This window comes from Rhinatrema bivittatum, chromosome 3 (assembly GCF_901001135.1).
Source record: "Rhinatrema bivittatum chromosome 3, aRhiBiv1.1, whole genome shotgun sequence".
In the NCBI taxonomy this organism is placed as follows: Eukaryota; Metazoa; Chordata; class Amphibia; order Gymnophiona; family Rhinatrematidae; genus Rhinatrema; species Rhinatrema bivittatum.
Window position 1 is genome coordinate 215,300,898 of NC_042617.1, and position 13,681 is coordinate 215,314,578.

Here is a 13,681-nt window from a genome sequence, read left to right on the forward strand (position 1 = left end):
TTTCTGTTTTTTCTTATGAATCACCATCTTAATTTCTGCTACAAAAGTTGTTGGGTAAAAATGATGTTACAGTGCTGTGAGTAGTTCATGCATATGTGTGTGCTTTGGTTCTATTGGACAAGGCTCCTTCAGGAAAAGGAAACCAGAGTGTAGTTGGGGCAGGCAACAGGGGTGTCTGAGACTGAAAATACATCAGCAACAGTTAAAGAAGACGCTGCGAGGTATGTCTTTCTTCTGTAATGACAGTGCAGAAGGTTACAAGAAATATCTTGAGAAGAGGCAACTGGATTGGGGAGAGGAGTAGCTGTGAAGGAGTAGCAACAGCAGCATTGGCAGCCAGAAGTCAGGAGAACCGAGGGAAGTTGGCAGCAGTGGCTGTAGGTAGTGAAGGGTCTCCAAGAATTGTGGTGGCTGAAGATTGTGGGAGAGTTCTACGAGTAATAATGAGTTGGAGAAGGGTACCCAAGAGTACTACCCTAACATTGGTGAAGACTAAAGAAAGGCAGCAGTAGAATCTTGGACATCATAAGAAGTAGCCAAGGTGAGGTGGCAGTAGATGGTGGAGGTTTGGAAGAGATAGTGGAGAAACTGCAATGGCCACCTGGGGTTGGGAGGGACCTCAGCAGCAGTAGTGACTAAGGGTTAGGGCCCCATAACAGTAGTCATGGGTGGTGATTGAAGGGTCTTAAAGAGTGGTGGTGACAGGAAGGGTGGGAGTTCATGGAACAGATGTATTTTGAGCAAGAGAAACATAAATGTAGAGAGAGGTATAACTAGTCCTTGGTTCAATTTTCATGATAACTAAAATATGAAAATTAATTGGACTTTTACAATAAATGTATACAAATGTATCTGATGAATATTAAGTATGGATAGTCTGCAAACCAGACCTGTTTGATGTTCTCAAGTGTATGTTTGTTTGTTTATATATTTATTTAAATATTTTATAGCTGTGTTAAAATGCTGCCCCCACACTAATGAATACTGCAGTCAGACTGCAGATGAAACAGCACTCTGATGTCATTGAGAGAGGTGCATATTGGGATATATCCTGGCACCAGCAGAGAGAAGGTAAAATGACTATGAACATGCTGAGCCTAAGGCTTAGAAAAAAATTATACTCATCAGAAAATTTATACTCTGCAGAAAAAAATATTCTGCCGCTTGTAACTTCTGCAAAGATAAGGAGCCCAATATGTAAAGTTGTAGATGGTATTTCCCTTTTTAAAGCAGCAGCTGTTGTGGTGTTCTCTGGGAGTATAATGTGGGAGCTTGGGTTTAATATGACTTTGTGCTTTTGGCAGACTGGGCTGTCTGGGAACCTGATCGTGCTGTTAGTACTGTATAAAGGAGGACTGTTGATGGGCAGCGCTCACATGACTGTGGGAGAACTCTCTTCTTTTCTCATGTATGCCTTCTGGGTTGGAGTGAGCATTGGAGGTATGCAGCAAGCAGTTGTACACATATATAGCATTAAATTGCATGCTAATTCTTTTCCCAAACCATTCTAAACTGCAAAATGAAGCACCTTGAAGTCATAGTAACACTAAATGAGGGCAGATAAAAACCCAAATGATCCATCCAGTCAGCCCAGAAAGTTGTTTAGGGTAGTAACTGCCATTCCATGCAGGTTACCTCCATGCTGAAATGTTACACCTAAAGTTAACACTATTTTTTTTTCTCTTACCTATATATTAGGTTAATGGAGGGCCTGTGATTTTCTAGTTAAGGACTAAGGTACCACTGTGGCTTAGTTACTGTGGGTCTAATGCCTCCTCTACCGCCTATGGAGTAAATAAGACAACCAAGAGTTTATGGTGAGAGAAGAATGCAGGACACATAGTAGGTAGCATCTAGAGTTTGCTAGGACAATTGACAGTGTTACTCAAGAGATTGATACCTTGCATAACTGAGGTTGAGCAAGATTAGTGGTTGGTTAGTGTTATCTGACTGATGTGGAGTACAAAATATGGTGCCTTCAAGTTTCTAGGACTATTTTTAATCATCAGTTTTGTCCTTCCCTACGTGATGAACCACTCTCTTAGCCCTGCCACTTCAGAGTCCATTCTGCTGACCAAGTTCAATCTGCATTTGCCATCACTCCTATAGGTACACTCCCCGATGTAGTGCAAGTCGCAGCTTAGGCAAGAACAGGGTGCTGTTCAGTCTCTTCTCGCTCTCTCAAGTGGTCTTGGCATCTGTTATACTCACAGGCAAAGGCACAATGCTGCTTAGTTTCTGTGTGCTTTCCTAAACAGTCCCAGTGTCTGCTACTTGACAGACAAAAGTGCAATGCTGCTTAGTCTCGCTCTGTTCTTCCAAATGGTTCCAGCATCCAGGAGCGTGGCTCAAGGCAATCTGCCTGAGACAAGGGTTGAGATGGTGTTCACCTGCCAAGACACGGACAAGTCAAATCACTGAGAGGGCCGGGGGGGGGGGGAGGTGATTCCCCTTGGAATCTGACCCTTTTGTTGATTTGAATTGCTGCAGAAGGGGGAAAGCAGGGGACAGAGTTCCCAGAGAAGATGCAGGTAGAATGTTTGTGATAATATTTATAGGAAGCTGGCAATCCTGCCACACTCCCAGGAAGCCTACCAGCTGTTTACATTTTTTCATGTTTGTAAGCCATGGCAGTAATGACTGCTTGACATTTACTTTCCTGATCCACCGGAGCAAAGTCAGCATCCACCCTGAAGAAGAAGAAAATATTCTTCGAAATGCAGCCATGTCAGGTCCTTTCAATGGCGGTGGCTGGTTCAGTTAAGTCTTTCTAAAATATGGACAATGTCGTTTTAAACAATTTTTCAAAAACTACATAAAAAAGTTTTGTGGTTGAGTCAACGGTTAGCTTATATGAAATTTCCACCTTCCACCTTTTAATTATTTTTTGTTTACATTTTTTGTTGGTACAGTATTATTTAAACCTTGTTAGGTCTTTTTGAGCAGTTTGTGAGAGTGATTAATTGGTTTGTTTGTATGGACATCGCCTTGTGTGGAGAATTGCTTTATTTGGTATTTCCTCTTGTTTCCCCAGAATTTGCTTTCTGGAAAAGTGGGAAATGGGTGAATTGTGGGAGTCTGTGTGTGGTGCATTCTCTCCAGGTCAGTGCAAGGGTATTAGGTGCACTAGGCGAACTTTACAGCCTTGCGCCATCATCATACCAGCTCTCACTGTTGCGATTCGGCCTGTCGCCAGAGCCTCAGGCTGCCTCTTACCTCCCAGAGCGGCTGGAGCCGCCACCGATGTGCCTTCACGGCCGGAGGCTGCCATCTTGCCAGCACAGCAGGAGCCGTTGTTGTGTTTGTGCCTGTTCTCGCCCTCGCTCCACCCTCTCTCCCTTAGTGGCGACTCCCTTCGGGTCTGACAGACAGATGCTGCCGCGGCTTTTCCTCACCGTTCTTCCTGGAATCCCCGGGCTGGCCTGACGCTGCAGATCCACCATGTTCCTGATGATGTAAGGGCACGCGCTCCAGAGTTTGTACCGGCTAGGGCGCGAACCTCGGGGGCATTCCCCGTAGTAACGTCATCTGTTTCCAACTTAAAAGGTCTTTGCTTGCAACTACAAATTGAGTTAGCAAGGGGAATTCTTTCTCCGCTGCTCTGCCTCCACAAACTTACCAAGGGGTACCCGCTCCTCGGGGGCCCCGCTCTCTATTCTTGATTTCAGATTGCTAAGACAGGATCTGGTACTCGCTCCTCGAGGGCCTGAATACTCAGAAGACTCCTTACTACCTGGAAGCGATCGCAGACATGAACACTGTGAGTTCTATTACAGATAGGAACCGGTACTCGCTCCACGAGGGCCTATATTCCTAATCTCCGAAGACTCTCTTCTGTCTAAGACATTATCGCAGGTATGGAGATCGTGAGTCATTATTGCAGATAGGAACCGATACTCGTTCCACGAGGGCCCATGTTTCTAAAACCCTTCTCAACTCTCTTCTATTTCAGAAGCTATCGCATACCTATATCTGATGCACTACTATTTCAGATTGCAGATAGCAACCGGTACTCGCTCCACGAGGGCCCATGTTCCTAAACCCTTCACAGACTCTCTTCTATTTCAGAAGCTATCACATACCTATATCTTGTGAATTACTATTATAGATTGCAGATAGGAACCGGTACTCGCTCCATGAGGGCCTATGTTCCTAAAACACTCCAAAGACTCTCTTCTATTCCAGAAGCCATCTCATACACAGATATTGTGAGTTCTTATTCCAGACTGCATATAGGAACTAGTACTCGACTACAGCTCCTGTTCCTGAATATACTGAAGACTCTGTTGCATAGAAGCCATTACAGATATCTACAATTGTGAGTGTATCATCTACTACTGGTTATGTATCCAGCATACCCTGTCTACTCACTATCTATATTCTCTCTCTACAGCTCAGCAACCCAGAGACCGCAATTTCAGTATCTGAGGGACTTCAGCCCTGCCGGGCACATCAGCTCCCTACTGCCACCTCTGGTGGTTCTACTTCCTGTCTAATAAAGAAATATCTGTGTTTATCTCCATACTCCAGCCTAGCCGGTGGTCCCTTTCAGGATATCCTCCTGGGGGCGCTGTCATCTGCCATCGGTCCAGGGATTCACCATTTACATTAAGTGTTCATTCCTTACACTACTAGAGCGGTATTATATGACTGCCACTCTGTGGGAAGCCAACCCACTACAGATCATTAACTCTGCCTACGGAGTATTATAATTGTTAGCTCCTCTCCTTTGGCAGAGTGATCCATATCTGGTTGCCAACTCCCTAGCGGACTTATAACAGATTGCCAACTCCTCCCCTTGGCGGGGTGATTTATTACAGATCGCTAACTCCTAGCAGCAACTTGATAACAGATTGCTAACTCCTCCCTCTCCTGGAGGAGATTTATAACAGATTTCTAACTCCGCCCCTCTGGGGAGCAGATTTATTACAGCCGTGCCAGACTTCCTTGCATAGCGGGGGGGCCGCTGTCGCAGCCGGTTCTTATTGCGGCGTGGAGCCGCTGAGGCCTTCTCTCTGCAGCACAGAGGCTGCTGCCTTCAGGCTCCTCTGCTGCATGGAGCCGCTCCTCTGTCCTCTTCACTATGGCAGGGAGCCGTGGACTTCGACCGCTTCTTCCGCGGCATGGAGTCGCCACCCACGTCATCCTCGGCAGGCTGGAGGCCTGCTCCTCAGCGGCAGGACGCCACCTTCTCTCCGCCTCCAGTGTCAGGCCTGGGCGCAGTCTGCTCCGTCTCCTCCTGCTTCAGCTTCATCTGCAGGGCCGCTGTCCAGGGTCCTGCAGACTTCCTCTTCCTGTTCCTTCTAGGGGCGGGCCCGCGTCTTTCTGCCTCACTTAAAGGGCCAGTGAGGGAGTGGTGCCTGTGATGTCATCAAGTGCGTCTTCCTTTTTCAGCCCTACAAAAGGGCTCAGCTGCCACTTCATCTTTGCCTTTGCAAGGAGTAAGTTCCTCCCTGGAACTGTACTTCAGGAGCTGTTTTTCTAGGACTTCCTGCACTCTTCGCTCCTGCATGGCATTCCTTCATTCCTCGTTGGATCCTTCATCGTCATCTGTCCTGGTCTCTGCCGATGTTGTCATTGTTCCAGTCTCGATGTCTTCAATTGTTCCAGTCCTGATGTCTCCCCTGTTCCTGAGGTTTCCTTCGTCCTGACTTCTGATATTCCTTAGTCCAGTCTTTGTCTGAAGTCATCTTGTCCAAATGTCCAAGGCTCCCAGCATGGTCCGCGACCAGCCCGGCTGGATTGGTAGGGCGCACTGTGGCCCAGTGGTCCATGACCACCCCTACTGGAGCGTGTAGGGCGCTGGTGGGTTGTCTTCATCGTCTGAGCCAAGGATCTCCATGTTCCTGTCTGTCACCTTCTAGGTTTGGAGTCTTCAGGATGTCCGTTTCGTCCATCCCGGCTGCCCTTCATTGTCCGAGGAGTTCGTCCTGATGCCCTGGATTTCCGCCTGGAGGCCATCTTGTATATAGTCCTCCGATGCTCTGGACTCTGGCTACGCCTAGCCCCCGGCAGGCAGTGCTCCAGTGGATAGCCTGCGAGTTCTTCTGGCCACTGCAGACTCCTCCCCGGCTGTGGGTGTTAGCGCTCTATCCGGAGTCTTCTCCATCCTGAGTTTTATCTTGCTTCTCATCTGAATCTGATCTTCGTCCAGTCTGATCTTCCTCAACGCCTGTCTTTGTCCTTCCAAGTCTTTGTCTTGTGCCATGTCTTTGACCACTCTGCCTCATGCCCGGCCTGCCACCTCTGCTGCTCCCTGCAGCTTGTCCGAAAGGGCTGGAAACGGTCGAAGGACCATTCAGAGACCACCATTGTGTTGGTGGTCTCCCGGAGGCGTGCAGGTCTGGTGGAGGTCCCCAGGCTCCCAGTTCCCAGCTTGGGCCATCTCGCCGCAAGGGCACACATATTCTCTTCCCGTGCTGGGAGCGTCCCCTTGTGCTCCCTTCCACCGAAGCGCTATACTCACCATACACAATTAAAAACTGTGCATTTATAGTAACAGATTTTACATGAAAAAGGACATTCATAGTCTTCTGAGGTAAAAATAATAACATGTTTATTATTTTTATATACATTGCTGTGGTGCCAACGAGAAAACCCTGTAAAAAAGACATTTTGAACCCATATGGTATTAGGCCTATTACGACTTGTATAAAGTGCATTTGAAAGCCATGAGCAAACTGAATTATAATTACAATATAGTAAACCTCCCATACCAAACAGCACTAAATACCAGAAGTCAAACAGTAACACTCTACCTCTGAAAAGGCAACACTACAATTATTACACCACGCTCAAAAACATAAATATACCTCCCATTAGGAAAACAGAATAAGTCCTTACTGCTATAGATCCCTACACACAAACTACGTGCCAGCAGAATACCTCACATTGAACACACATGCAGAACACAGACTGACCGACACAATTACAGAATAAAGTATAAACAGAAATGTGCAGACAAAAACTGAACTGGAATCTACAAGAAACCAAACTCTGAATGCAGTGCAACAATGGAAAACAGAAATGCCCTCATAAAACAATAATAAAATCAAGAACTAACACATCAATTATGATAGTAAAACCATACAAATAGAATAAATATTTCAAAACAGCTGACGAACCAGACACCATTCAATAATTAAATTAAAAAAATGTTTTAAAAAGTTCTGAAAAACGTATAAAATATTTCAAAACAACGAACACATCAAATAACACAGAACAGTGAAATCTAATAAGAAGAAAAAAATTCCCCACTCTCCATACCTAGGATCTATAACATGCCACTGACCCCAGCAATTTCCACTGCAGTCAGTTCTCAGAACCTCGCTGTCACAGCTCCGGTGTGGTGACTTGTGCTCCCCTGCAGCCTTCCAGCATGACTCCCGGCATACTAGCTCTATCCTGTGCAACCCATAATTACTAAGAACATGAACTCCAGTGGCCCCTAGTGGCAAGGTTTTTGTATTTTTGGCTGCTATAAAAACATAAGAAATCATACTGGGTCAAACCAAGGGTCCATCAAGCCCAGCATCCTGTTTCCAACAGTGGCCAATCTATGTTTAGCTACTTGCCACGTATTTGTAATGAAGTAGATCCCATGCTACTAATGCCAGTAATAAGCAGTGGCTATTCCCTAAGTCATCTTGATTCATAGCAGTTTATGGACTTCTCCTCCAGAAACTTATCCAAATGTTTTTTAAACCCAGCTACACTAACTGACAGCCATATCCTTTGGCAATGAATTCCAGACCTTAATTGTGCATTGAGTGAAAATGTGCTGCTTGCTAACTTCATGGAGCTGCCCCCTAGTTCTTCTATTATCTGAAAGAGTACATAACCGATTCACATTTACCCGTTCAAGTCCCTTCATGATTTTATAGACTTCTATCATATCCCCACTCAGCTGTCTCATCTCTAAGCTGAACAGCCCTAACCTCTTTAGCCTTTCCTCATAGGGGAGTCATTCCATCATTTTGGTTGCACTTCTATAAAATATCATGCTCCATTTTGTTGTGATGTCACTCTATGAGAGCCTTTGAAAGAGACACAGCTTCCAACATGCTGCCCTAGAGGAACCTAGATCCCTATAGAGCAACCCAGAGCTCCAAGGAGGATAATGCCAGCTATTTTCTGGGACTTCTCCTGCCAAGATTTGGGCAAATCCTCAGAGAGTAAGCACCATGGGGTTACAGTATCTCCACTGTCAATGAATTCTCTAAGCTAAGAGCAGCAATTGTCTAATGTGGGACTTAATAAAATTGCATCAGGTAGTAATGTTATCTGACTATCAGGTCGATCCAGTATCGTCCGCTCGAGGATTGCCCGTCTGTAACGTGCTCGTAGCGCACAATTCGGGCGCGCAAGGCAATTCGGCGATACAGTCTCCAGTTTCACGCGTCCGTATCGCTTCTGAAAACAGACGCATAACCCTTTCCGCACCCGGCATGTAAATGAACGAAAAAGCTGTATAATGAAGGAATTAGCTATTCCCCTGCGATACTGTAACGGGCGCTGATATTATCTCCTCCGTAACCCGCTGTTCTGCCGCGGCCTTAACCTGCTAGTTTATCGCCTCCCCCTAGTAGGAGTTAGTGTAGTGTAGTGTAGGGTAAAAACATTGCTTACCCGCCCTGGTCCCGTCTGGTCTCCTGCAGCCCCGTCCGGACCGGACGGGGCTGCAGGAGACCGGACGGGACCAGGGCAAAAAAAAACAAACGAAAAAGTAGCAAGGCTCGGGCCTGCTATGGTAAGTGTAAAAGTGTAAAAAACAAAAAACCTGTGTGTTATATTAAAAAAAAAAACAATTTTAAATACCTGTCGGAGGGCCGTGGGTCCAGGCGGCCGGTGGGCGGCGGGCAGCCATCAGCGGCATCCGGTAGTCCCTTCTCTCTTCCTCCCTCCCTCCCCTGCCTGGATGAGCGCCAAAATCGCACGGGCGGGTCGGCAGCGGGGGGGGCGGCAGCAGGATCCGGGAGCGGCGGGTAGGCAGCAGCGGGGTCCGGGGGGGTAGCGGCAGCGGGGTCCGGGGGGGGCAGCGAGATCCGGGGAGCCAGCGAGATCCGGGGAGCCAGCAGCGGCAGCATGTTCGATCGAGCAGGCAGGTAGGTGGCAAAGTAAAGATGGCCGCCTGCACGGGAAAATCGTGCAATTGGCCGCTGAAGACGTGAAGAAATGACAGGTACCAGCGCACCCAGGTTACTGTATAGGCGCTGTTACAGCGCCTATACAGTAAAATGGGTTGCGCGGGCATAACCCTTCCCTAACGCTTCACAGCCGCGGCATGCATTTGCATGCGATTAGAGGAGAGTATCGGGGAGTTAGTGAAGAGAACTGTGCGTGCGGGGAGGAAGGGTGCGCCTGACACTACCTCACTGTTTTTACCGCGGCCTTACTGGATCGAGCCGTATGTTCTGATAGTTTTTGGGATTCCTTTGAATGTATTCAACTACTTCATGTCAGGAACCTGCATACTCTGTGTTTGTGTGCCAAGAAATAAACAAGACAGTTGGATTCAAAGATGAGTGAATCCTGTATTTTTATTTTGCAGCTGCAGGAGTGCATGGAGGGTGTAGGCGCTTAACTGAGAGTACACCCCCTGTGAAAATCCTGATGTGTTTTGAAGTCAGGGTATTGGCAGGTTACACCTGCATTCTGCAGTTGATTAGGGATGTGCCCAGGAAGTATGGAACTTTATAGGGCCTGAAGACAGGAAGTCTCGTGGCACAGCTTAATGATATAAGCACTATCTTAAGTATTTAAGGAAGCCCAGTTCACTTCACACTTGCCTGAGCAACAGGTCCTATTACCCTGGACTGGAGTATTCTCTTCCTTCCATTCCTTTTTTAGATTTGTTCCATACTGCTCTGACCTTGCACTGCTTGCTGCTCTCCCCAACCTTGGCTTGGTACTTCTCTCTGCGAACAGACTCCGCCTGCCCCAACCCTTGTCTGTCTGACTTCATCGCTTCCTTGATTCTGCACACCAATGTCTTCCATTAGCTGCCATCTGTTAGAGCCAGATCTGCTCGCACATCAGACAGTGACAATCTGACAGTGGTCCAAAGGGGTCACACCTCAGCCCATGACAAGCCCAAAAGGACCAGAGGGGTAGTCAGAGGGCTACCCTGTTACAGGATATTTTGATTTCCAGCCACCCTGAGATTGTCATAGATTGGGGGAAGGGGGCCACTCCTATTTTATCCTGTTTCTCACACACACAGATATACTTATATACTCCCTCTCACATATACACACCCATCCTCTCACATACACATGCTCTCTCCCTCACCCACACACAAACATGTTCACAAATGCACAAAGGCTTTCACCTACATTATGCACAGTGTCAGTCTGGGTGGCCAGTTGCAGGTAATCCCCAAACGGGAATGGTACAAGACTTAAAGATCTTCTGCTTGTCCGGCTAACTCCTCCTTGAGTTGGGCCCACAGGTCTCGCGGCTAGCAGGACTTCTCTGGCAGGGACAAGGCAGGCAGTGTTCTGGCAGAGTCATAGAACCGGAAAGGATCTGTGGCAAGAAGTCAGACCAAACTTAGAGGAAGAGCAAGGCAAGCAGGAAGGAACAAGATAGGCAATGCTAGGAACACACTGGCAGGATGGCCACAGGGGGAATTGGTAAAACAAGGAATAAGGTAAAACACACAGGCAGGGACAAGGAGTGAGTACAGCCCACTGAGGGCCCCTGCTGGCAGGGGGAGCTGCCTAGCAGCCAGTATTGGTACAGTACTCCCCCCCCCCCCCCCCCCCCAAATCTCTATCCCTGGGTCCCAACTGGCCAGAGGGCTTTGGACATTAGGGATGTAGCAAGGCAGGAAGTGAGTGCCTTGATCAACAGCAGAATCTGGAGGCTGAACACCTAGACCAGAATCAGAGTATGGAAGCACAATGTCTGGATCAGAGTCCGTGTCTGGAAATGGCGTCAACAGTGCAAGAGAGTCTGATCACAGTTCAGGAACTGAGTATATGGGGTTACAAAGGCTGGTGACAAGGTTGTGGCAGGAACTAGCCCATCTGGCTGTGGAAACCTGGCAGGACAAGCTGGCTCAGCACAGAGTAGATTTATAGCAGGTACCGGCTCAGCTTGCTGTGGTGATATAGCAGGAACTAGCCCATCTGACTGCAGAGATATGGCAGGAAAAGCTGGAAGCATCAAAAGGCATTGCAGACTCCCCCTGATGAATGAACAGGGGGAGTCACATCTACTCGTTCCAGACCTCTCATGATCTTAAAGACCTCTATCATATCCCTCCTCAGCCGTCTCTTCTCCAAGCTGAACAGCCCTAATCTCTTCAGCCTTTCCTCATAGGGAAGCTGTTCCATCCCCTTTATCATTTTGGTTGCCCTTCTCTGTACCTTCTCCATCGCAACTATATCTTTTTTGAGATGCGGTGACCAGAATTGTACACAGTACACAGTACAAGTGTGGTCTCACCTCATTTTGACATTTTCCGTTCTATTAACCATTCCCTTCCTAATAATTCCTAACATTCTATTTGCTTTTTTGACTGCTGCAGCACACTGAGCCGACGATTTTAAAGTATTATCCACTATGATGCCTAGATCTTTTTCCTGGGTGGTAGCTCCTAATATGGAACCTAACATCGTGTAACTACAGCAACGGTTATTTTTCCCTATATGCAACACCTTGCACTTGTCCACATTAAATTTCATCTGCATTTGGATGCCCAATCTTCAAGTCTTGCAAGGTCCTCCTGCAATGTATCACAGTCTGCTTGTGATTTAACTACTCTGAATAATTTTGTATCATCTGCAAATTTGATAACCTCACTCGTCGTATTCCTTTCCAGATCATTTATATATATATTGAAAAGCACCAGTCCAAGTACAGATTCCTGAGGCACTCCACTGTTTACCCTTTTCCACTGAGAAAATTGACCATTTAATCCTACTCTCTGTTTCCTGTCTTTTAACCAGCTTGTAACCCACGAAAGGACATCGCCTCCTATCCCATGACTTTTTAGTTTTCGTAGAAGCCTCTCATGAGGGACTTTGTCAAACGCCTTCTGAAAATCCAAATACACTACATCTACCGGTTCCTCTTTATCCACATGTTTATTAACCCCTTCAAAAAAATGAAGCAGGTTTGTTAGGCAAGACTTCCCTTGGGTAAATCCATGTTGACTATGTTCCATTAAATCATGTCTTTCTATATGCTTTACAATTTTGTTCTTGAGAATAGTTTCCACTATTTTTCCCGGCACTGAAGTCAGGCTCACTGGTCTATAGTTACCTGAATCGCCCCTGGAGCCTTTTTTAAATATTGGGGTTACATTGGCCACCCTCCAGTCTTCAAGTACAATGGATGATTTTAATGATAGGTTACAAATTTTAACTAATAGATCAGAAATTTCATTTTTTAGTTCCTTCAGAACCCTAGGATGCATATCATCCGGTCCAGGTGATTTGCTACTCTTTAGTTTGTCAATCTGGCCTACTACATCTTCCAGGTTCACAGTGATTTTGTTCAATTCGTCTGACTCATCACCCCTGAAAACCATCTCCGGAACTGGTATCTCCCCAACATCTTCATTTGTAAACACGGAGGCAAAGAATTCATTTAGTCTTTCTGCAATGGCCTTATCTTCCCTAAGAGCCCCTTTAACCCCTCTGTCATCTAATGGTCCAACCGACTCCCTCACAGGTTTCTTGATTTGGATATATTTTAAAATGTTTTTATTATGAGTTTTTGCCTCTATGGCCAATTTCATTTCAAATTCTCTCTTTGCCTGTCTTATCAATGTTTTACACTTAGCTTGACAATGCTTATATTTTATCCTATTTTCTTCAGATGGATCCTTCTTACAGTTTTTGAAGGATGTTTTTTTGGCTAAAATAGCCTCTTTCACCTCACCTTTTAACCATGACGGTAATCGTTTTTCCTTCCTTCCACCTTTCTTAATGCGCGGAATACATATGGACTGCGCCTCTAGGATTGTATTTTTAAACAATGTCCATGCCTGTTGAACACTTTTAACCTTTGCAGCTGCACCTTTCAGTTTTTTTCTAACTATTTTTCTCATTTTATCAAAGTTTCCCTTTTTAAAATTTAGTGTTAGAGCTGCAGATTTACTTATTGTCCCCCTTCCAGTTATTAGTTTAAATTTGATCATGTTATGATCACTGTTGCCAAGTGGCCCCACCACCGTTACTTCTCTCACCAAATCTTGCGTTTCACTAAGAATTAAATCTAAAATAGCTCCCTCTCTTGTTGGTTCCTGAACCAATTGCTCCATGAAGCAATCATTTATTACATCCAGGAACTTTATGTCTCTAGCAAGTCCTGATCTTACATTGACCCAGTCAATATTGGGGTAATTGAAATCTAGAAAGAAAAGAAGCAAAACCTTGCACATAAGCAAGTATCACAGTACGCTGGTGCAGGATAAAAATTTAATCACCATTAATTTCTATGGTATACTTTACTTGAAAAATTGAACATCAAGGATATATATAGTTCAAACAGGCAACTCCATAAATTCCAAGTAGTACTTTAAACTCGGTCCCCCGACACGGTCCCGTGTTTCGCCAGGCTGCGTCGGGGGGGAACCAGGGGTACATTCAAATCTGGCCTGACCGAGCTCGGTCAGGCCAGATTTGAATGTACCCCTGGTTCCCCCCCGACGCAGCCTGGCGAAACACGG

At 46.2% G+C, this 13,681-nt stretch overlaps 1 protein-coding gene across 1 annotated transcript in view; it reads left to right on the forward strand.

The window, feature by feature from the left end:
- Positions 1-13,681, forward strand: part of ABCB10 (ATP binding cassette subfamily B member 10) — a 244,031-nt gene that overhangs the window by 103,679 nt on the left and 126,671 nt on the right. The window contains 1 exon segment of the mRNA XM_029594183.1: positions 1,305-1,440. Coding sequence (XP_029450043.1) covers positions 1,305-1,440 — 136 coding nt within the window.